This window comes from Quercus robur, chromosome 2, assembly GCF_932294415.1.
Source record: "Quercus robur chromosome 2, dhQueRobu3.1, whole genome shotgun sequence".
Taxonomy (NCBI): Eukaryota; Viridiplantae; Streptophyta; class Magnoliopsida; order Fagales; family Fagaceae; genus Quercus; species Quercus robur.
In genome coordinates this window covers 53,672,182-53,693,747 of record NC_065535.1, presented here as the reverse complement: position 1 = coordinate 53,693,747, position 21,566 = coordinate 53,672,182, and the positions used below count along the sequence as shown (strand labels likewise).

General features: G+C 36.1%; 1 protein-coding gene across 4 annotated transcripts; it reads left to right on the top strand.

The window, feature by feature from the left end:
* The first annotated feature begins 597 nt into the window (after positions 1-597).
* On the top strand, positions 598-20,340 carry LOC126714009 (nascent polypeptide-associated complex subunit beta-like). 4 transcript variants are annotated; one of them, XM_050413998.1, is made up of 6 exons: positions 598-797; positions 15,825-15,892; positions 16,431-16,579; positions 16,689-16,745; positions 17,076-17,114; positions 20,002-20,340. In XM_050413998.1, the coding sequence occupies exons 1-6, from the start codon at positions 612-614 to the stop codon at positions 20,169-20,171; spliced, it is 669 nt and encodes a 222-aa protein (XP_050269955.1). In that variant the 5' UTR covers positions 598-611; the 3' UTR covers positions 20,172-20,340. The 4 variants fall into 4 exon arrangements, with proteins under 4 accessions (XP_050269955.1, XP_050269954.1, XP_050269957.1 ...); XM_050413997.1 differs by lacking the exons at positions 15,825-15,892; positions 16,431-16,579; positions 16,689-16,745; positions 17,076-17,114; positions 20,002-20,340 and adding exons at positions 1,224-1,291; positions 1,810-1,958; positions 2,088-2,144; positions 2,483-2,521; positions 4,031-4,381; XM_050414000.1 differs by lacking the exons at positions 598-797; positions 15,825-15,892; positions 16,431-16,579; ... (1 more) ...; positions 17,076-17,114; positions 20,002-20,340 and adding exons at positions 970-1,019; positions 1,224-1,291; positions 1,810-1,958; ... (1 more) ...; positions 2,483-2,521; positions 4,031-4,381.
* Positions 20,341-21,566: the final 1,226 nt, after the last annotated feature.

Here is a 21,566-nt window from a genome sequence, read left to right as displayed (position 1 = left end):
CCTGACTCGCGCGAGCCCCAGGTCGCGCGCCGCCTGACTCGCGCGAGCCTCAGGCCGCGCGCGGCCAAGCTCGCGCGAGCCTCAGGTCGCGCGCGACCCAGGCTGCGCGCGACCCAGGCCGCGCGAGCCTCAGGCCGCGCGCGACCCAGGCCGCGGGAGCCCCTGGCCGCACTCGACGCTGGCCGGCGCGAGCCCCTGGCCGCCTGGGTCGCTGGTCAGTTTCTGGTCATGCCGCGCGCGCCTGGGTCTCCGATCTCCATCTTCTCTTCCTCTCTGTTTCTGGTTTTCTTTTCTTTTTTTTTTTTTTTTTTTTTTTCTCTGGGTTTTTCCTCCTCTGATGCTCTGGTGTCTGGCGTTTGGTGTGAGGGTTATATATAAGGGTTAGAAATCGAGTCTAAGAGACTCGATTTCCATGTCAATGCCAGATGGCAACGCTGCCACATCAGACGTGGTCAGGCATACAAACCGAGCCTCAAAGACTCGATTTTGAAGCCCAAAATCGAGTCTTTAAGACTCGAGATGCTATAAATGAAATATGTTTCTAAGTCTCGCCTACTAACTAGATAGTTTGGTTTTTAAGGCCAGTTGGCCATTTTCGCCGTGTTCAGCTAATGTTTCTTGGAAGAAGGAAGGGTAAAAAGGGAATTAGGCATTCGAGTAGAGGAGGGCATATTTATCCCCTATCTTCGCCTGTCAAACCGAGAGAGCTCTCTTTCTCTTGCCTGCGTACTGCCGCGGCGGCTTTTGCTTCTACTCGTTTCATATTCTGCCTTGCATATTTTATTACCAAAACAAAGGTACTCTTTTTTTTTTTTTTTTTTTAAATGTTGTTTCTGTATTAGGTTTTCTGTCCTAGTTTGATTCTTTAATTGACATTTCTTTGTTTTGCCTCTTCAGTTCACTGTGTTAAGTACTTTCGTTTTATGCAGAAATTTTAGCCCATTTTGCTATTTCTCTTTTTCTTTCCAGTATATAAGAAAAAAGAAAGGCTCTTGAAATTTTCTCAGCAGCCTAACAGGGTACAGTATCTGCAAAGTGCTAGGGTTTTGGTTAATTTTCTTTTTCTTTAATCTATTGGGTTGAAAAGAAGCTTCTTTTATTTGAAAACCCTTATCCCCCAATTACTTTCATTCACAATTTTGTTGGACTTGGATTCCGATTTGGGACCCAAAAGCATTATATGGATAAGGGTTGTCATTGATTCAGTGTTTTTCACTGCTCAGATGGATAGGGAGAGGCTCATGAAAATGGCTGGTGCCGTTCGTACTGGTGGAAAAGGAAGCATGAGAAGGTGTGACATTCTTTCTAGAATATGTAAACTTTCATTTTGTAGCTTAATCAACTAAACATAAAAGTTTATTTTTCACTAGAAAGAGCTGCTCATTTTGTAAAAACAAATAGAGTGATAGGTGGACCACAACATTGGTCAGTAATAGGAAGCATTTTTTTAGTCTTTACTTTTTATTTGAATCAATACCAGCTATTTGTTATGGGAGAAGGAAGTGTTATTTGAGTCAGACAAATGTGGGATATGATTATATATGATTTAAACGTTAACTTTGTCTGGAATGAAAATTATTCTATAAATTTTTTTAGTTATAAACCAGTAGGATTTAATTCGATAAACATTTGGAAGAGATTCTCCAAGCTTCATTCTTCTGATTCAAAATTTGATATCAGAAAGATTAAATCATGTGTACTTTTAATTTTCACAAAAACTACATAGTGTATTTGTTTGTTGCTTTTGTTTAATGTGTCAAAGTTTATTTGAGTTTGACGCGCAACTGTCTTGTGTGCTTTTGTGCTCAGAAAAAAGAAGGCTATTCACAGAGCAACGACCACTGATGATAAAAGGCTTCAGAGTACGTTGAAGAGGATTGGTGTGAACACTATCCCAGCTATTGAAGAAGTTAACATTTTCAAGGATGATGCAGTCATCCAGTTTCTTAATCCCAAAGGTTAACCTCCTAACCTAAATATGCCTTTAGGATTGTGTAGCCTAAGCTTTTTATCCCAATGATGTTTTTGAAATTGATTTCCTATTTGGCAACCAATGACTAATAAATTTTTTTTATCTTGTATCCCAGTTCAAGCTTCTATTGCTGCCAACACTTGGGTTGTTAGTGGTTCTCCTCAAACGAAAAGTATTTTCTCATTCTCTTCTTCTACCATTTAAATTTGCTAGAATGCTTGTCTGCATTTATTTTTTGGTGGCTTTTTTTCTGTATTTTTATGTCTTTCAAGATGTGGTCTACATAAGTTGCTGAAATAGTAGGTGGCCCATTTAAATGTTGATATATTGCTGAGGGTCTTCTAACTTTATGCTTAGCATTCCCAGATTTTCATTCATGTCATATAATAAGCTTTAAATCAGATCTTTTAAAGGGGCATTGAATTTTTGCCACGGATTTTTTGCTGCTTCACATCTATTTCTTTAATAGTTTTCAGCGGAAAAGAACTAAGACTTGAACTTGTTTTTCAGAATTGCAAGATATTCTCCCAGGGATCATCAACCAACTAGGTATGATGCCATTATATTTATTTTCCTTACATTTAAATCATAATTTTTTGGTTCTAATAGTTCCATATTAGCATTTGTCAGCTTCCTGAAATTTGAGACCACAGTACAAACAAATTGCTTCTTTGGCTTGCTAACCTGAGGCCTTTTGTCTTTCTAGTTAACTGACATTAAATGTTTCTTAAATGTGCCTTGAATATCTAATTGATTTGTACATAGTAGACTAGTCAATCCAATTTTTCCCTTTTTTTGGGATTAGTAAGTTATGCATGCACCCATTGCCTGTCGTGGAAGTTTTGACATGATAATTTGGTAATTATATGCTAGTTGCAATAAAGAAAATTATGAAACCAGGGCATTGACAATAGAGAAAAGCATGAAAAGCCAGGGTTTCCACTACAGGAACTTTTTGTCTGTTATCCATTTCCAGTGAAATCAAAATCCCCAAGATTCAATTTCCTAGTCATCTTTCTGAATTTAAAAAATCAAAGATGGTGAATCCAAATGATAAAATCTTCAGCTTTTGACTCTCGATTCTTAAACAATGAGATTTTATGGTTTTCATTGCAAAATCCTACAAGAAGTTGCTGGAGGATGTGTTCAAATGTTGGCAATGGTTTGGTTTCATGTGGGTTTGAGTCAGGTTTTAATCCCAGCTTCTGAAAAAAACTACTCAAATCTGGATTTCACCTTTTTATGAAAGATTTAGGTTTATTCTGTAGAATTATAGCCTCCTTTAAATTTGGTCCATTTCTGATCTCCTTGTTTGAATGCTACATCAAATGCAAATCTTAAGGCTGTACAATGGCAAATATTTAAGTGATGTCTTTTTTTCCCTACTTGACTCTGATCAAATGACTTTATTTTTATTTGACTCATTTTCCTGAGCTAGCAGATTACTTTCTTCTTTTTATGTTTGTCTAGCCCCCCTGAGAAACACACACTTGCACGTGCGCAACATGCATTTGAAAAAGGGAAAGAAATGCCCTTGCCCTAATGAATGAGAGAGAGAGGAAATGAAATATACATCTGGTTGGCCTAATTATTGATTTGCTTTTTTCCTTGGGCGAAATATTTTATATATACCTTTGATTGTGAATTATCTTAACATACAAAGTTTTTATTTGGCAAGAAAATGACCCTTGGAAAGTTTATATCATATTCATGTTGTTGGAGTTTTTAAATGGGAAATGTCTCTTTTATTCAATAATCTATGCTTATGTGATTCAAATGAAGAGTATTAACAGCTTAAGTGAGAGTAATATAAAATAAATATTCCAGTGCTGATCTTTGATTGATTGACAATGTTAATGAGGCTATTTTAACCCAAGGAGTTATATTAATTTTATTAGATTATATGGCTGCAGGACATTATTTAGCTGGAAATTACTCTTTTCTAGTAGTCTTGACAAAAACTAATTCTATGGACTTTCTGGAAAAGAATTTATTATGTTTTGTTATCTCAATCCAGTTGACTAACCTACACTGACATATATGGGTTTCAATTTTTAGGGCCAGATAACTTGGACAACCTAAGGAAGCTTGCGGAGCAGTTTCAGAAGCAGCAACCACCTGCTGGTGCACAAGCAACACAAGAAGAAGACGATGATGAAGTCCCAGAGCTTGTTGCTGGTGAAACATTTGAAACTGCTGCAGAAGATGGTCATACTCATACTTCTTAGACTGGTTGTATGAATGGTTTCCTATATCAATTTTAATACTTTGCTGGGCATTTCTTTCCCCTTATGGCCTTCTGCTCTTGTGATAGTCACTTTTCTTGATATGTGTTGTTGAATCTAGTGAAAGAATTGTAGCTTGTATGAGACCTATTATATCATTTGAATGGCAGTTTTTATCGAGTCATGCGGCCCTTCCATACACTGCATTATTGCTCTTTCTGTTTCTTTTATTGTATACATTGATGGGCGAGTATCATCAGAGATTATACCAACCCGCCAACCTTTTTTTACCATTTTGATTCTTTTTGAAGACATGGCTTCGGAAGTTTTAATGTATAAACACTAAATTGTGTTGGAAAGTATCACAATTGCGCCCGTATGGATTTTGCATGACACTGTATAAGAGCATTCTCATCAAGAATGATATAAAATATAGCATTTAACATTTCAAAAAGTTTCTTTATTCATTTTAACAACCTACTTTACAATACACTTAACATCAAAGGTTTTATTGTCTTACCACTTCATTTAAATTTTTTTTTTTATTCTATATTCATTTAAATCAACAATTACATTCATTGTGATATGAAGTAGTCAACAAGCATGAGAAAAATCGTAGTAGTGAAACACCATAAAACTAACTAGTTCTTTTGGCTGGAAAAATCGTGGAATTTTGCATATATCCGGCTGCAAAAACACAAGCATGGGAACAGAAAATAAATATAAACACAATCGCTCAGTCCATGTGGAAGGTAGTCTTGTGTGGATGGAAATCAAATCTAGGAATGTTGTCCTAGAAATGGAGAATTAGAATGGCTTGATAATCAATCGCTCAGTCCTTGTGTCTCATTTATAAACACAAACCCATCACTCTGTGCAAGGTCACAATCTTGTGATTGATAAGCTCATAACCTTGTGAGGAGTTGTATCCTTTCTAACAATTGCAAATATCGACAAAGTTTGTAGTACTAGCACTTGTCATAGGCCACACCTATCTAGCCAGGCAATACACCTTCATAGAGAATGCATTGAGTGAAGGACCACAATTGTTATGGTACTTGTAGTGCCAAATATACATTATATATATAAAAATAAATATAATGTCCTCATTGGGAAATTTAGGCAGACAGTTCTCTATTAAAGATTAAGCTAAGCCTTCTTCACACCCCCCCCCCCCCCCCCCAATTTTTCTAAACCAACTCCTCCTCCAAAAAACTCATCCCAACCAGATAGTGACAACCTTTCCAACCCTCCCCTTAAATCTGAGAATAGCTCCAGCTCTGATAATCAAGACCCTTTTGGTCCTTGGCTTCTTGTGTCTAGGAAAAAGTCTAAGGCTAGAAAAAGCTCCCAAACTATCAAAAACACTGGTCAACCACCTGGCTTCTCTGATAAGAGTCCCACCCAAGAAAAGATCCTATTAATCCAAAGTTAAACAGTGGCTGTGGTAAACGTAAGTTAGTTTACCCTGCTTACCACAACCTAACCCTCCCTCTTCGGCTCTAAAATCCATTTAAGCCCACTAAACCACCAAAGTCCACCCTAGCAAAAGGCTATAGACTTGATCCAAGACTCACACCTTCTGTCCTTAAACCCTCTCCTACCAGTCATTCAAATTCGCCCCACCTAGACATGGCAAAACGGGCGGGTCGGGTCGGGTCGGGTTCGGGTCGGGTCAATCGGGTTCGGGTCAATCGGGTTGCGGGTCGGGTCGGGTTGGGTCGGGTTGACCCGTATTTTTCACATGAAATTTTTTATTTTTTTTATTTTTTATTTTTTATTTTTTTTATAAAGAAAACAATATGTATTTGCCATTTGGATAGTTATGCAACATATTACTTGATGTAAAATGCATTATTTTGAATTCACTACTTATATCAAGAATAAACTCAGTTAAACTTATTAATATTTATTCAATAATTTTAAAATTATACAAATCCTAACATTGCTATCTAAAACAAAACAACACAAAGATAAGTAAAACAAATATACAAGTTTTATTTTTACACAATATCAACATTCCAAAAAAAAAAAAAAATTACAAATGACTTATTGGATAACTCATTTGATAAAGAATAAAAACATATATGAAAGTTACAATTTTAAAAATTAATTTTATAATCTATTATCAATTGTGGTTGACACTCTATTTCAATTTGAGATATACATTAAAGTTTGATTGCTTACTTATTTATACCTAGTCTCTTTTATGAAGATCATATCATTGTTAAGCAGCACACACTCCAGGAAATATCATAATTTATTTTGAAAAGCTGTTTATTTTGAACATAAATTGTTAAAAAATAGATCTAAGCATTCATAATTTATGATAATTTGATACTTTGGCTTTACTATTTTCACACTTGTGAATGTGTCTCACACATATCTACAATTTTAAATCTGTTTTTAACTTTATTGTAACCAGATTATCTTAGCATGTACTTTGCTATTTGATATCTAAAAATCTTTACTCATTACAGAATGCTCAACCATTTATTTTTCAATTAATTTGCATGCAGTTATGTAAATGTATCAATTGTTTCCTTAAAACTCATAATAAACAATTAAACTAATATTGTCTTAATTTCACTATTTTTTTTACCCAAAAAAAAAAAGTTTTAAAAAAATGGTTCGGGTCGGGTCGGGTTGACCCGCACAAAACACGGGTCGGGTCACGGGTCAACCCGTTTTTGCTTCGGGTCAAAAAAATCGGGTTCGGGTCGGGTATTTTTCGGGTCGGGTCGGAAAATTCTGACCCGTTTTGCCATGTCTAGCCCCACCCACCTAACCTCCCTCCATCTTTCTCATTCAAAGCTAAAGGAAACCTTTCTCTCTCTTCTAACTTTCCCTTAGCCTCATCATCTTCTCACCATGTCGTGGGCAATTTGGCACAAGAACAAAGTTGTGATTCTAGGAGAGGAGATGATAGACACAATAAGGAAGAATCCCCTTACCATATTTAGGGAAACAGACAAGGAGCTTCAGAAAGCATGGAATTTCATCTTTCTAGTGACGAAAAAGAGTATGAGGGGCGACAACCTTCCTCTCTCAAACCCAGCTTGGCACCCCACTCCGAACCCATGGTGGAGGTTTCCCCTCGATTACCTTCTCCTACTTCCCCTAGACAAGAGCCATTGAGCAGCTTAAGCAATCCTTTGCCTCGAAACCTCTTAGAAATATTGCTGGATTAGCTGGAATTACAATTGGTCCCAGTCTAAATCCAATCCTAGAAGAATCTTCTAGAGCATGCGATAACTCCTGCCCAAGGGATATCAATGACCCACAAGGATTTTTTCCCAAACCTATGAGTCCTTTATCCCTCTTATCTATCCAAAAATGAATATTCTTGTTTGAAACTGTAGAAGGGCAATGAAGCCTTCCTTTAGAAATATGATTTGTGACTTGACATCTTTTCATTCTCTTGGAATTGTGGTGATCACTGAAACTCGCATTTTGGGCAATAGAGCTGGAGACATTCTTCGTCGTCTTTCTTTTGATGACATTCATACCACTTATGACATTGGTTATGCTAGTGGTATCTAGCTTTGTTGGCGTAAAGACATAGTTGATCTGGAAGTCCTCTCAACCACAGAGTAGGAAATTCAAGCCATTGTTAAGATACATAATTTAAATTTTTCTTGGTTGCTTTCCTCCATTTATGCTAGTCCTAAGTCTGAAGAAATGAAAGCTCTTTGGGAAAATCTCTACACAGTCTCTAGCCTTCACTCCTTACTATGGTCAATAGTTGGTGACTTCAATTGTGTGCTCACAAACTCAGAAAAATCTGAGGAAAACCATGTTGATTTAAGAAGAACCACAGCCTAAAGTGATTGTATGAAATCCTGCAACATGATTGATTTGGGTTTCTTAGGTCCTAAGTTCACTTGGACTAATTGTAACGGTATTTCAGGCCTCATTCAGTTGAGAATTTGATTGTTGTTAGGCTAATCCAAGATAGTGCCTTGTCTTCCTAAAGGCCTATGTTACTCATCTCCCCAGGGTTAGTTCAGATCATTGCCCTCTCCTCTTCAGCTTGGACAACTCTATGTCAATCAAACTTGAGAGGCCTTTTCGCTTTGAAAAAATGTGGCTTCATCACCTTGGTTTTCCGACAGTTGTAGAGAAAGCTTCGGCTCCCCCCAATAATCTCGACCAAGGCATTATCTCCTTCACTGCTCTGGCGACCACCTAGAATAAATAAACTTCTGGCAACCATTTTTCCCGGAAAAGAAATGTCCTTACAATATTACATTGCCTCCAAAAAGCTTTAGCTACTAGGCATTCGTCTTTTCTTATCTCCTTTGAGCAAGAGCTATCCTTGGAATATGTTACTATTCTTAACCAAGAGGAAGATTTTTGGTCCCTAAAATCCCAGCTAAACTAGCAAATTCATGGAAACAGAAACACAGCCTCTTTTCATATTAAGACGATTACAAGAAGGGAGCAAAACAAAATTTTTCGCTTGCAAAACCATCTTAGGGAATTGTTAAACTCAGAGCAGCAAATTATGGACCTTATCCTTAACGGATTCAAGGACTTATACCAATCCCAACACCTCGCCTCCATCTCCCACTCTGAATTTGATGTTGATTGGGCAAAATCTCCTTCTAGTGAGGATTCCTCCTATCTTTGGTATGAAGTTATGCCCCAAGAAATCCACTCTACTCTCTTCTCCTTCAAGCCTCATAAAGCCCCCGAAGAGGATGGTTTACATGCAGGCTTTTGATAGATTGGAATGGAGCTTCATTAGAATGGTTCTCATTTACTTCAGCTTCCCCTCAAAGTTCATCTCCTTGATTATGAGCTGTGTTTCCTCCACTTTTGTCTCCATCCTTTTTAATGGTGAGAAACTTGCCCCTTTCAAGTTTTTCCGCGGCCTTAGACAAGGGGACCCCTTTTTCCCCTTATTTGTTTATTCTCTGCCTTGAATATTTGGGTTTGCTCATTCAAGGTCAGTTGTCTTTTGGCTTTTGGAAACCAGTCAAAGCCTCTCAATTTGGACTTGCCTTCTTTCATCTCTTCTTTGCCAATGATCTCACTCTATTTGCTCATGCCACCCTTTCCAATGCTGATGTTATTAATGAAGTATTTACTAAGTTTTGTCACATCTAGGGACAAAAAGTTATTAAAGAGAAGTCACTCATTCTGTTCTCTAAAAATACCCCTGAGTCATGTCACTTTGATGTCTACTCTAATCTTGATATGCTTGAAACCAAGAAGTTCGACAAATATTTGGGATTTCCTCTTAAATTCTCTGATCGTGGTTAGAGAGATTTTGACTTCATTCTTCGCAAAGTCCAAGACAAGTTGGCTAACTGGCAAGCTAACCTACTGTCCCTTGCAAGTAAAAGGGTCCTTATTCAATTAACGTCAAGCCCTATTCCTGATTATGTTGTGCAAAGAGCCTTCATTCCAAGCAGAATATGTAAAGAGATTGATTGTACTAATTGGAACTTCCTCTGGGGTTCTACAGCTAAGAAAAGGAAGCTTCATTTAGTGAGTTGGGACAAGGTAACTCTTCCAAGAAATATTGGAGTTCTTGGTCTTTATTTTACTAACTTCCCAAGCTAAATAGGAGAATCATTGCAAAACCCGATTCTCTTTGGGTTTGTGTGCTAAAGGCCAAATATCTCACCTCTCATAACTCCTATTCTCATTGGTCTTTTAGGAGACCAGGATCAAGAACTTGGGCTAATTGTAAAATGGCTAAGCCTATTCTTGACTTTGACCTTAGAAAAGGGGTGAATTCTGGAAGTAACACCCTTTTTTGGCATCACAAATGGACATCTCTAGGCACCGTTATTTCTTGTATCTCTAGATCTCTTAACATCAATGAAGACTCTTCTCTTGTTAATCAAGTTCTAGATGAGAATAAGAAATGGGATTGGAGCTCCCTCTCTTTTGACTTACGTAGAGCCATTACTGACAGCCTTCAAGCCACCCCTCTCAATCTTTCACCTTATTGTGATGACTCTTAGGCTTGGGGTCCTTCCAAGGATGGAAACTTTACTCTCAAAGCTGCCTACCGCTTGGCAAAAGGATTATGCCCACAAAATCCACCATCATTTTATGCTAACTGGGTTTAGAAAGCTAAGACTACTTAGAGAATCCAATTTTTTCTTTGGCTCTGCTCCTTCAACAATATCCCTGTGCGAGATATCTTGAGTTCTAGAGGTTTAAACATTAATGGCTCTTACTCCATTTGCTGTCTCCATGATGAGTCCATCATCTATCTCCTTCAAGATTGCCATTACTCAGCTTCCTTTCAGGAAGAGCTCAGTATTCCTCACAATCTCAAGTCTACCTTGCTCTTGCTTATTCATAACTGGCTCCATATAAATGGTACCTCCAACCTTTCCTCCCTCCACCATAATATTCCTTGGTGCACCTTATTTCTCTTCGACCTTTGAGATCTCTAGCTCAACCAAAATTTGGCTACATTCCAAGCAAAACCTCCTAACTCCAATATGTCCAAGGATTGTGTTCTTAAGATTGTTGAATTTCAATATCTAATCTCAGGCAAATCTCCCCTTCGCTCCGGTTATACATACTACATTTCTTGGGAAAAACCTTCCTTGAGTTGTAGTAAGTTGAATACAAATGATTCGGTCTCTCCCAACTCCACCTATGCTGCAGGTGGTGGACTCATTCGTAATTCCAATGGAAATTGGGTTCGAGCCTTTTCTCATGCAATTGGGACTTTTCCATCCTTCTGGCAGAGCTCTGGGTTTTAAGAGATGGGCTACTTATGACAAAATCTCTTAGGATTGAAAAGCTCATTGTCAATGTGGATGCAGCAGATATAATTTCACTTGTTTCTAATTCAAATTCTACAAATAGACTAACCTAGCCTCTTGTGGTTGACTGCATGGCCATTCTTCAAACTTTCCATTAGGTGAAAATCGGGCATTGCTTTAGAGAGGATAATAGAGCAGTAGATTTTCTTGCTAAATATGGTTGTTCTCAAGTAGAACCTTTTATTATTTTTTCTCAGCCTCCTCCTGCTGTTTTAGAGGCTTTGCTTTTGGATTGTAATTTGGTTCCTATTCCTCAATCTATTCGAGCTCCCCCTTAACTTTATTTAACAGACTCTCTTATTTCCAAAAAGAAGAAGCACTCTACTAGGCTTATGGTGAGAACATTTTCTGGGGTAGTGTTTTTTTTGTAACCTTTGGATAGTTTATTTGTCATGTGTCATTCATCAGTTTTAAAATGGGAGAGAACGAGAGACTTATAGACTGGAGGAGAGCCAGACCCCTAGTCCTTACAATGGCTTACGCAAAACATTATTTAAGCTAAAACATTCCTAACAAACTTTTTTTTTTAAATGATTCATATATGAATTAACAATTCATTAATTAAAATGGATTTTTAGATATAGAGATTATCCATAAAGTAGATAACATTGTAGTTTAGGCAAGTTAATTTTTTTTTTTCTCCCTTGTACTCTCTCTCTCTCTCTCTCTCTCTCTCTCTTTCTCTCTCTCTCTCACACACCAAACCTGCCATGCTCGAATTCACAAGATTTTGCATCCTCAAAATTCTAGGAGTACACACAAGCTTTTTAATCTTAGTTAATTCATGGTGTAACAAATTGAAGGGTGAACCAACCACATCACTTAGGAATTAGAGTTTTTACAGTTTCAACCTTGATCAAATTCTCAAGATCACAGAATATGAATCACTTTTTTAGTCAACCAAGTTCAAAATTCATCCATACCATTCAATGCAAAATTTTGTAAAAATACATGATTACTACAATAATCATGTAAATTTATACTGGCACTATTTATTTTGCATTTAACTTTTTATTCTTTTTTATGTATTCTAATGATGAATGAAGAGGGTAAATATTGCTTATTGTATATAAAGAAAGATAATAAAAAAAATTAAAAATCAATAAATATTAATATTTTAATGAAATTTAATATAAAATAGATAATCTAATGTGAGGTGTTTTAAAAAGTGAGAATGTATAACGGAAAAAATTGGTTCTTATGACAAAATAAATTTTTTGCACAAACTGATGTGAATAATCTAAGATCTTAGCCTTTTGGCTAAGATCAAGTGTGAAATAGCTCTAATCAATTAAAAAGCAATTGCTTACAAAGACAACCACTTCAGTAAACGATTTTGACCCTTTTTTAAGCCTTTCATTGTTCGGTTGGCCAACTTATTATTTGTTAATGTGAGACAAAAAAAGTGATTTTAAAAAATTCTCTCAGATGATAGTCTCTCTTGTTGTTTCAAAAAGTATACTTTAGTCCTTGTAAAAGGATAAATTTCAAAATTAATTAATTTTAATAAGGATTCAATATAAAATCCCTTATATACGCCCTCAAAAAAAAACAATAATATATCATTTACAGATTCCCAAATGTCCTCTAACTTCAAATTCCCAACCACTTTCTTTTAAAATTTCTATTCATAATTAATTTCCAGTATCAAATAACTGAATAAGTCTCCATGGGCTTCTTTTCTAGGGAGAAGTTTCTTCACGTCCAGCAATATATGGGTATGAAAGAATTAAGCAAACTAACTACTGCATTAGAGACAAAGATTTCAATTAGTATGAATTTCTCAAGAGCTTGCTACCTTATTGGCAGTTGAGCTATGTCATCTTCATCGTCATCATCATGCCGAGAAAACTTGAGGTGCGTGTCAATTGCAAGCAGCATTAATCGATGGTGGAGTTGAATCGATGGCTAGGTTTTAGTGGTTGTTGGGTTAGGATTGGTGTCGGGTCATTTTGATGTGGTCGTTTTGGTGATTTCTAGGTTAGGATTGATGGTTGCTAGGTTGGGATTGGTGGTGGGTTTTGGTGGTTGTTGGGTTGGGATTGGTGGCAAGGATTCAGTGGTGGGTTGTTTCGGTGGTTGTTTTGTGTGGTGCAACAACGGTGGGTGGTGGGTTTGACAGCGGTGGTTGTTGGGTTGGGATTTTGGTTGTAGGGGGTGGTGGTTGCTTGCAGGAGGAAGAAAGAGAGAGAGTAAGTAAAGATGAAAGAAAGAGTAAATAAATAATAAAAAAGAATATTTAAATGAAGTGGTAAAAAATAAATAAATAAATAAATAAAAGAGAGTTTAGGATGTTGGTTGTATTGTAAAATGATATGATATGATAGATAAAGTAACTTTTTAGATGGTAAAATAACAATTATTATGCAAACCCGAATGTGAATGCTCTTCGGGGGAAAAATCAAAACCATCCTATGCACCCAAAATTTTGTTTATAATGTCAATAGTGTGTGTATAATGTCAACAGTGGGGGAGGGGGATTTGAACCATATTCTCCTATTAAATAAGAGGAGATTATGCCATTAAATTCCAAGACTATTTACGTGTGGCCAATATGTGTGTGTGTGTGTATATAGACAAATAAGAGTATCTGGACTTCTTTGAGCATTTAATAATTCCTTTAGGTGCATGTAGTCCCCCACAAAGATTATACCATTAAATTATAAGACTCTTGACGTGTGGCCAAACTTAAGTGGCTAAAAAATTGTACCCATTTAAAGTTCAACAAGCTACAAAAGAGTAATTTAAACTAAAGTTTAACAAACTAAAAAATTGTAGGCAAAAATGTCATTTTGATAGTATTCAATTTGATTCCTCTTATTTTCAACTTGTAATCAATTTGGTCCATACCACCAAATCACTACTTTTCTTACACTTTCTTAGTAACCAAATATAAATCAAATTTACTAATCTACAACTCTAATAGACAAATATATACTTAGCAACTAAAACAAACTTAGATTTGGATCCACAATGACTGTAAATTAAAAATAACTTCTTTTTTTTTTTGAGAAGGAGATTAAAAATAACATATACAAACTTGACTACAAGTTAAAAATAAAAACAATTAAAAAAATTGATCACTACCAAAATGTAATCCCAAAATATATGGAATAATGGCATTTTGGCCAAAAATGAATTAGGTTAGGTCATAACTTTCTGACCCGACCCAACTCGACCTGAAAAATACATGAACCAAACCCAATTCTTTTGACCCAAAACAAAAACGGGTTGACACGTGACCCGACCCAACCTGTGTTTTTTGCAGGTCAACCCAACACGAACCATTTTTTAAAACTTTTTTTTGGTTAAAAAATAAAATAAAATTAAGACAACATTGGTTTAATTGTTTGTTGCAAGCTTTAAGAAAACAATTGAAATATTTACATAATTGTATGCAAATTAATTGAAAGATGAACGGTTAAGCATTCTGTAATGAGTAAAGAATTTTAGATATCAAATAGCAAAGTACATGCCAAGATAATCTTATTACAGTAGAGTTAAAAACATAGATTTAAAATTATAGACATGTGTGAGAAACATTCATAAGTATGAAAATAGTGAAACCGAAGTATCAAATTAGCATAAATTATGAATGCTTAAACCTATTTTTTAACAATTCATGTCCAAACTAAATGGCTTTCAAAATAAATTATGATATTTCCTAGAGTGTGTGTTGCTTAATAATGATATGATATTCATAAAAGAGACCATATATAAATAAGTAAACAATCAAACTTTAATGTATATCTCAAATTGAAATAGAGTACTAACCACAATTGATAATAGATTATAAAATTAATTTTCGAGATTGTAAGTTTCTTATATATTTTTATTCTTTATCAAATGAGTTATCCAATAAGTCATTTGTAATTTTGTTTTATATTTTAGGATGTTGATATTGTGTAGAAATAAAACTTATGCATTTGTTTTACTTATCTTTGTATTATTTTGTTTTAGATAGCAATGTTAGGATTTGTATAATTTTAAAATTATTGAATAAATATTAATATAACTGAGTTTATTCTTGATATAAGTGGTGAATTTAAAGTAATGCATTTTACATCAAGTAATTTGTTACATGACTTTCTAAATGGTAAATAGATGTTGTTTTCTTTATTAAAAAAAAAAAAAAAATCATGTGAAAATATGAATCAACCCGACCCGACCCGCAACCCAACCTGACCCGACCCGACCGTTTTGCCATGCCTAGGCCCTAATGTCTATTGGAGGGAGGGAGGGTAAAAAAGGAATTAGGCATTCAAGTAGAGGAGGGCATATTTATCCCCTATCTAAATCTTCGTCTCTCAAACCCGACAGAGCTCTCTTTCTCTTGCCTGTGTACTGCCGCCGGTTTCTGCTTCTACTCGTTTCATATTCTACCTTGCATATTTTATTACCAAAACAAAGGTACTTTTTTTTTTTTTTTAATGTTGTTTCTGTATTAGGTTTTCTGTCTTAGTTTGATTCTTTTATTGACATTTCTTTGTTTTGCCTTTTCAGTTCACTGTGTTAAGTAGTTTCGTTTTATACAGAAATTTTAGCCCGTATTGCTATTTCTCTTTTTCTTTCCAGTATATAAGAAAAAAGAAAGGCTCTTGAAATTTTCTCAGCAGCCTAACAGGGTGCAGTATCTGCAAAGTGCTAGGGTTTTGGTTAATTTTCTTTTTCTTTAATTTTTTGGGTTGAAAAGAAGCTTCTTTTATTTGAAAACCCTTATCCTACATTTACTTTCATTCACAATTCTGTTGGACTTAGGATTCATATTTGAGACCCAAAAACATTATATGAAAAAGGGTTGTCATTGATTCAGTGTTTTTCCCTGCTCAGATGGATAGGGAGAGGCTCATGAAAATGGCTGGTGCCGTTCGTACTGGTGGAAAAGGAAGCATGAGAAGGTGTGACGTTCTTTCTAGAATATGTATACTTTCATTTTGTAGCTTAATCAACTAAACATAAAAGTTTATTTTTCACTAGAAAGAGCTGCTCATTTTCTAAAAACAAATAGAATGATAGGTGGACCACAACATTAGTCAGTAATAGGAATCTTTTTTTTTATTTTTTATTCTTTCCTTTTTATTTGATTCAATACCAGCTATTTGTTATGGGAGAAGGAAGTGTTGTTTGGGTCAGAGCTCATTGGCACAAAAATGGGATATGATAACATATGATTTAAACGTTAACTTTGTCTGGAATGAAAATTATTCTATAAATTTTTTTTAGATTATAAACCAGTAGGATTTAATTCGATAAACATTTGGAAGAGATTCTCCAAGCTTCATTCTTCTGATTCAAAATTTGATATCAGAAAGATTAATCATGCGTACTTTTAATTTTCACAAAAACTACGTAGTGTATTTGTTTGTTACTTTTGTTTAATGTGTCAAAGTTTATTTGAGTTTGATGCACAACTGCCTTGTGTGCTTTTGTACTCAGGAAAAAGAAGGCTATTCACAGAGCCACGACCACTGATGATAAAAGGCTTCAGAGTACATTGAAGAGGATTGGGGTGAACACTATCCCAGCTATTGAAGAAGTTAACATTTTCAAGGATGATGCAGTCATCCAGTTTCTTAATCCCAAAGGTTAACCTCCTAACCTAAATATGCTTATCCCCCAATGTTTTTATAATTGATTTCCTTTTTGGCAACCAATGACTAATAATTTTTTTTTTTTTTTTATCTTGTATCACAGTTCAAGCTTCCATTGCTGCCAACACTTGGGTTGTTAGTGGTTCTCCTCAAACTAAAAGTATTTCTCATTCTCTTCTTCAACCATTGATATTTTCTAGAATGCATGTCTGCCTTTTTTCGGTAGCTTTTTATGTGTCTTTATTTCTTTCTAGATGTGGTCTACATGAGTTGCTGAAATAGTATGTGGCCCATTTAAATGTTGTAATATTGCTGAGGGTCTTCTAACTTTATGCTTAGCATTCCCAGATTTTCATTCATGTCATATAATAAGCCTTAAATCAGATCTTAAAGGGGCATTGCACTTTTGCCACTGACTTGTCACTGCTGCACATCTATTTCTTTAATAATCTTCAATGGATAAGAACTAAGACTTGAACTTGTGTTTCAGAATTGCAAGATATTCTCCCAGGGATCATCAACCAACTAGGTATGATGCAATTATGTTTATTTTTCTCACATTTAAATCATAATTTTTTTGTTCTAATAGTTCCATATTAGTATTTGTCAGCTACTCGTATTTTGAGACCCTAGTACAAACAAATTGCTTCTTGTGCTTGCTAACCTAAGGCTTTTTGTCTTTACTAAGTTAACTGATGTTAAATATTTCTTAAATGTGCCTTGAATATCTAATTGGTTTGTATATTGTAGACTAGTCAATCCAATTTTTCCATTATTTTTGGATTTGTAAGTCGGTTAGAGTTTGCTTGCTTAGATGAGTTTGAGAGGCTTTCTCTTGGGGGGAGTTTGAGAAGGAGGAGATTCTTGAGGCTCTTAGGGAGGCAGAGGGTGATAAGGTTCTTGGGCCTGATGGGTTTACTATGGCTTTCTTTCAAAAATGTGGTTTACTGTGGCTTTCTTTCAAAAATGTTGGAGTGTGCTAGATGGTGATATTATGGATTTTTTTTTTTTTTTTTTTTTTTGGGTAGATTTTCATAGACAATGTGTCTTCTCTTAATGCCACTTATGTTTAATCCCTAAGAAGACCAATGCTATCAATATTAAGGACTTTTGCCCAAGTCTTGTGGGTAGCCCATATAAAACTTGGCTAAGGTGTTGGCACATAGACTTAGTAGTATTTTGGGTAAGCTCATTTCTAACTCTCGGAATTCCTTTGTTGGAGGGAGACAGATCCTTAATTCGGTTTTGATTGCCAATGAATGCTTGGATAGTAGAGTGAGTGGTACACCTTGTGTGATTGTTATGTTGGATATTGAGAAGGCTTATGATCATGTGAATTGGAATGCCTTATTTTATCTTATGGAGAGGATGGGTTTTGGGGAGAGGTGGGGGAGATGGATGAGTGCTTGTATTACTACAGTTAGGTTCTTTGTTCTTATCAATGGATCTCCAGAGGGTATTTTTGGTAGTTCACGTGGTCTCTGTCAAGGGGATTCCCTGTCACCACTCTTATTTCTCTTGATAATGGAGGTGTTGAGCAGGTTGTTAAAGAGAACAAAGGAGGGCGGTTTTCTTTTGTGGTTTTCTTGTTGGGACCCAGATGCAAGGGGGCTTGAATATTTCTCATCTCCTTTCTGCTAATGATACTATATTATTTTGTGATGCTTCTAGGGAACAATAATAATTATATGTTCGGATGGTGTTGATCTTCTTTGAAGCTATCATGGGCTTGAAAATTAATGTTTGCAAGAGTAAGATTGTTCTAGTAGGTGAGGTAGGGTAGGGAATCTGAATACCCTGGCTCATTTGCAATGTTGTAGGGTGGGTAGCCTGCCTATGACTTATTTCTTGTGGCTCACTATAAGGATGCATCAATTTGGAATCCTATTATTATAAAAATGGAGAAGAGGCTTGCTGGAAACCTTTATATTTACCAAAAGGTGGCAAACTTACTTTGTAAAAAAGTACTCTTTCGAGTCTTCCTTCTTATTTTTTATCTTTGTTCACCATCCCTCAACCTTTGACGACTAGATTAGAAAGGATTCAGAGGAATTTCCTGTGGGGGAATTTTGAGGAAACTTTTAAATATCCGTTAGTTGCTTGGAAAAAGGTTTGCAGGCCGGTGGAAATTGGTGGTTTGGGGATCTAAAAGATTGGGTTGGTTTAACCAAGCCTTGCTTGGAAATTGGTTATGGCGTTTTGGGAAAGAGAGTAACAAGTTATGGAGACAGGTTATGGTAACCAAATATGGTGTGGCTAGAGGGGGGTAGTGTACTAGAGGTGTGAGAGGGACTCATGGATGCGGGATGTGGAAGAACATTAGGGCTGGTGCAGAGAGCTTCTTTGGACAGTAGGGTATGATGCAGGGGAGGGTCAACGCATTCAGTTTTGGCATGATCCTTGTTATGGGCATACTCCTCTCAAGGAACTCTTCCCAAATATGTTTGCATGTTCTTTGTCTAAAGAAGAGTGGATTTCTAACTTGGTTATTTCTGCATCAGAAGGGGAAAGGAGTTGGAATTTACAATTCCGTCGAGCTTTTCATGATTGGGAGTTGGAGGGTTTATGTTCTCTTTTTGACTCTTTTTCCCGAGCTAGCAGATTACTTTCTTCTTTGAATGTTTGTCTAGCCCCCCTGAGAAACACACACACTTTTGCACATGCAACATGCAACATGCAACCCAAACCAGTAACATTTGAAAAAGGGAAAGAAATCCCCTTGCCCTAATGAATGAGAGAGAGAAGAAAATATACATCTGCTTTGACTCTGAATTATTTTAACATACAATGTTTTTATGAGATAAGAAAATGACCCTTGAAAGTTCATGTGTGTACAGTGTTGCCCCCCCCTTCCCCTCCTCCCCCCCCCCCCCCCCCCTCCCAAATCTTGGCTTGAGAAGGTCCCAAACAATTCTGCCTGAAGACTCCATAGCTATCGAGCATAGTAGTTCAAATATTACTTTGAGTGTCATTGATTGCCAGCACCTCTTCCATCTTTGTTGACCTCAGTAGCTCTACGTCTGCTGATGTCAAACAGCTCACACAGAAAATTATATAATATTCATGTTGTTGGAGTTTTTAAACTGCGAAATGTCTCTTTTATTCAATAATCTATGCATATGTGATTCAAATGATGAGTATTAACAGCTTAAGGAAGAGTAATATAAAAAAAAAAAATACTCCAGTGCTGATCTTTTTGAATGATTGTGGGAAATGAGGCTATTTTAACCCAAGGAGTTATATTAATTTTATTAGATTATATGGCTGCAGGACATTATTTAGCTGGAAATTACTTTTTTTCTAGTAGTCTTGACAGAAACTAATTCTGTGGGCTTTCTGGAAATGAATTTGTTGTGTTTTGTTATCTCAATCCAATTGACTATCTTGCACTGACATATATGGGTTTCAATTTTTAGGGCCAGATAACTTGGACAACCTAAGGAAGCTGGCAGAGCAGTTTCAGAAGCAGCAACCAGCTGCTGGTGCACAAGCAACGCAAGAAGAAGACGATGATGAAGTCCCGGAGCTTGTTGCTGGTGAAACCTTTGAAACTGCTGCAGAAGATAGTCATACTCATACTTCTTAGACTGGTTGTTTGAATGGTTTCCAATATCAATTTTAATACTTTGCTGGGCATTTCTTTCCCCTTATGGCCTTCAGCTCTTGTGATAGTCACTTTTCTTGATGTGTTGAATCCAGTGAAAGAATTGTAGCTTGATGAGACCTATTATATCGTTTGAATGGCAGTTTTTTTTTTTTTTTTTTTGAGAAAAGAATGGCAGTTTTTATTGAGTCACGCGGCCCTTCCATAAACTGCATTATTGCTAATTCCCTTTTATTGTATACATTGATGGCGAGGCTCATCCTTGGATTATACCAGCCCACCAACCTTATTTTTACCATATTGATGCCTGGGAAGTTCACTAAATTGTGTCGGAGAGTATCACAATTGCACTTGTACGGACACCATATAGGTGCACTAGTCCTCACGTTCACAATGGCTTACGCAAAACACTATTTGAGCTAAAACATGCCTAACAAACTTTTTTTTTTAAATGATTCATATATGAATTAACAATTCATTAGTTAAAATGGATTTTGAGCTATAGAGATTATCCATAAGTAGATAACATTGTAGCTTAGGAAAGTTAATTTTGTATTCTTTTTTCTCCCTTGTAACCTCTATCTCTCTCTCTCTCTCTCTCAAACACACGAAATCTACCATGCCTGAATTCACAAGATTTTGCATCCTCAGAATTCTTGGAGTTGTACACAAGCTTTTAAACTTAGAAAATTCACGGTGTAACGAGTAGAAGGGTGAACCAACCACATCTCGTAGGAATTAGAGTTCTTGCAGTATAAGTGTTGATCAAATTCTCAAGATCAAAGAATATGAATCGTAAATTTGTCATTTGTCAAGGTAGCAAGCATCAATCCATGTTAGTCTCAGTCTTGAGCTCATACTCACACTAGTGAATCAAACCGTCCATAGCCAAAACCATATAGAGCAAGGTTTTGTACCTTCAACAAAGATGCGAAGCTAGATGAGAACCCGATGTGTGAGGTTGCTAAAGAATAAATGGGAAAAAAATATTTTAATAAGAGTAGAGAAATGGAAGTGGGTTGTATGTGTGAGTGAATAGGCAAAATAGAAACTGTAGCTCTTTATGTTAGAATATGCCTAAAATTCCTATTAAAAGAAAAAAAAAATGCCTAAAGCATTGCTAATGCAGCTCCACTACTTTATAGATTTTTCACACGCGCGCATACATATGAACTATAAACTAGACTGCATATGTAGTTATGTACAGTGTACACACAAAATATGCTTGCACCATTATCCATATGCACACACACAAATACATAGAGTGAGAGCATCTCCAAGAACCTTTTTATTTTCTCACTCAAATTTGAAAAATAAACCAACTTTTCTATATTAATTATTCACTTTTTTAAAAAACACACCCTCCCACAGCCTCTC

Excerpts from the sequence above, each read along its gene's own strand:
- LOC126714009 (XM_050413998.1), top strand. The coding sequence starts at position 612 with ATGTTTCTTGGAAGAAGGAAGGGTAAAAAGGGAATTAGGCATTCGAGT. Across the intron at positions 798-15,824 it reads ATTTTATTACCAAAACAAAG|ATGGATAGGGAGAGGCTCAT; the intron begins GTACTCTTTTTT and ends TTCCCTGCTCAG. Across the intron at positions 16,580-16,688 it reads CCAGTTTCTTAATCCCAAAG|TTCAAGCTTCCATTGCTGCC; the intron begins GTTAACCTCCTA and ends CTTGTATCACAG.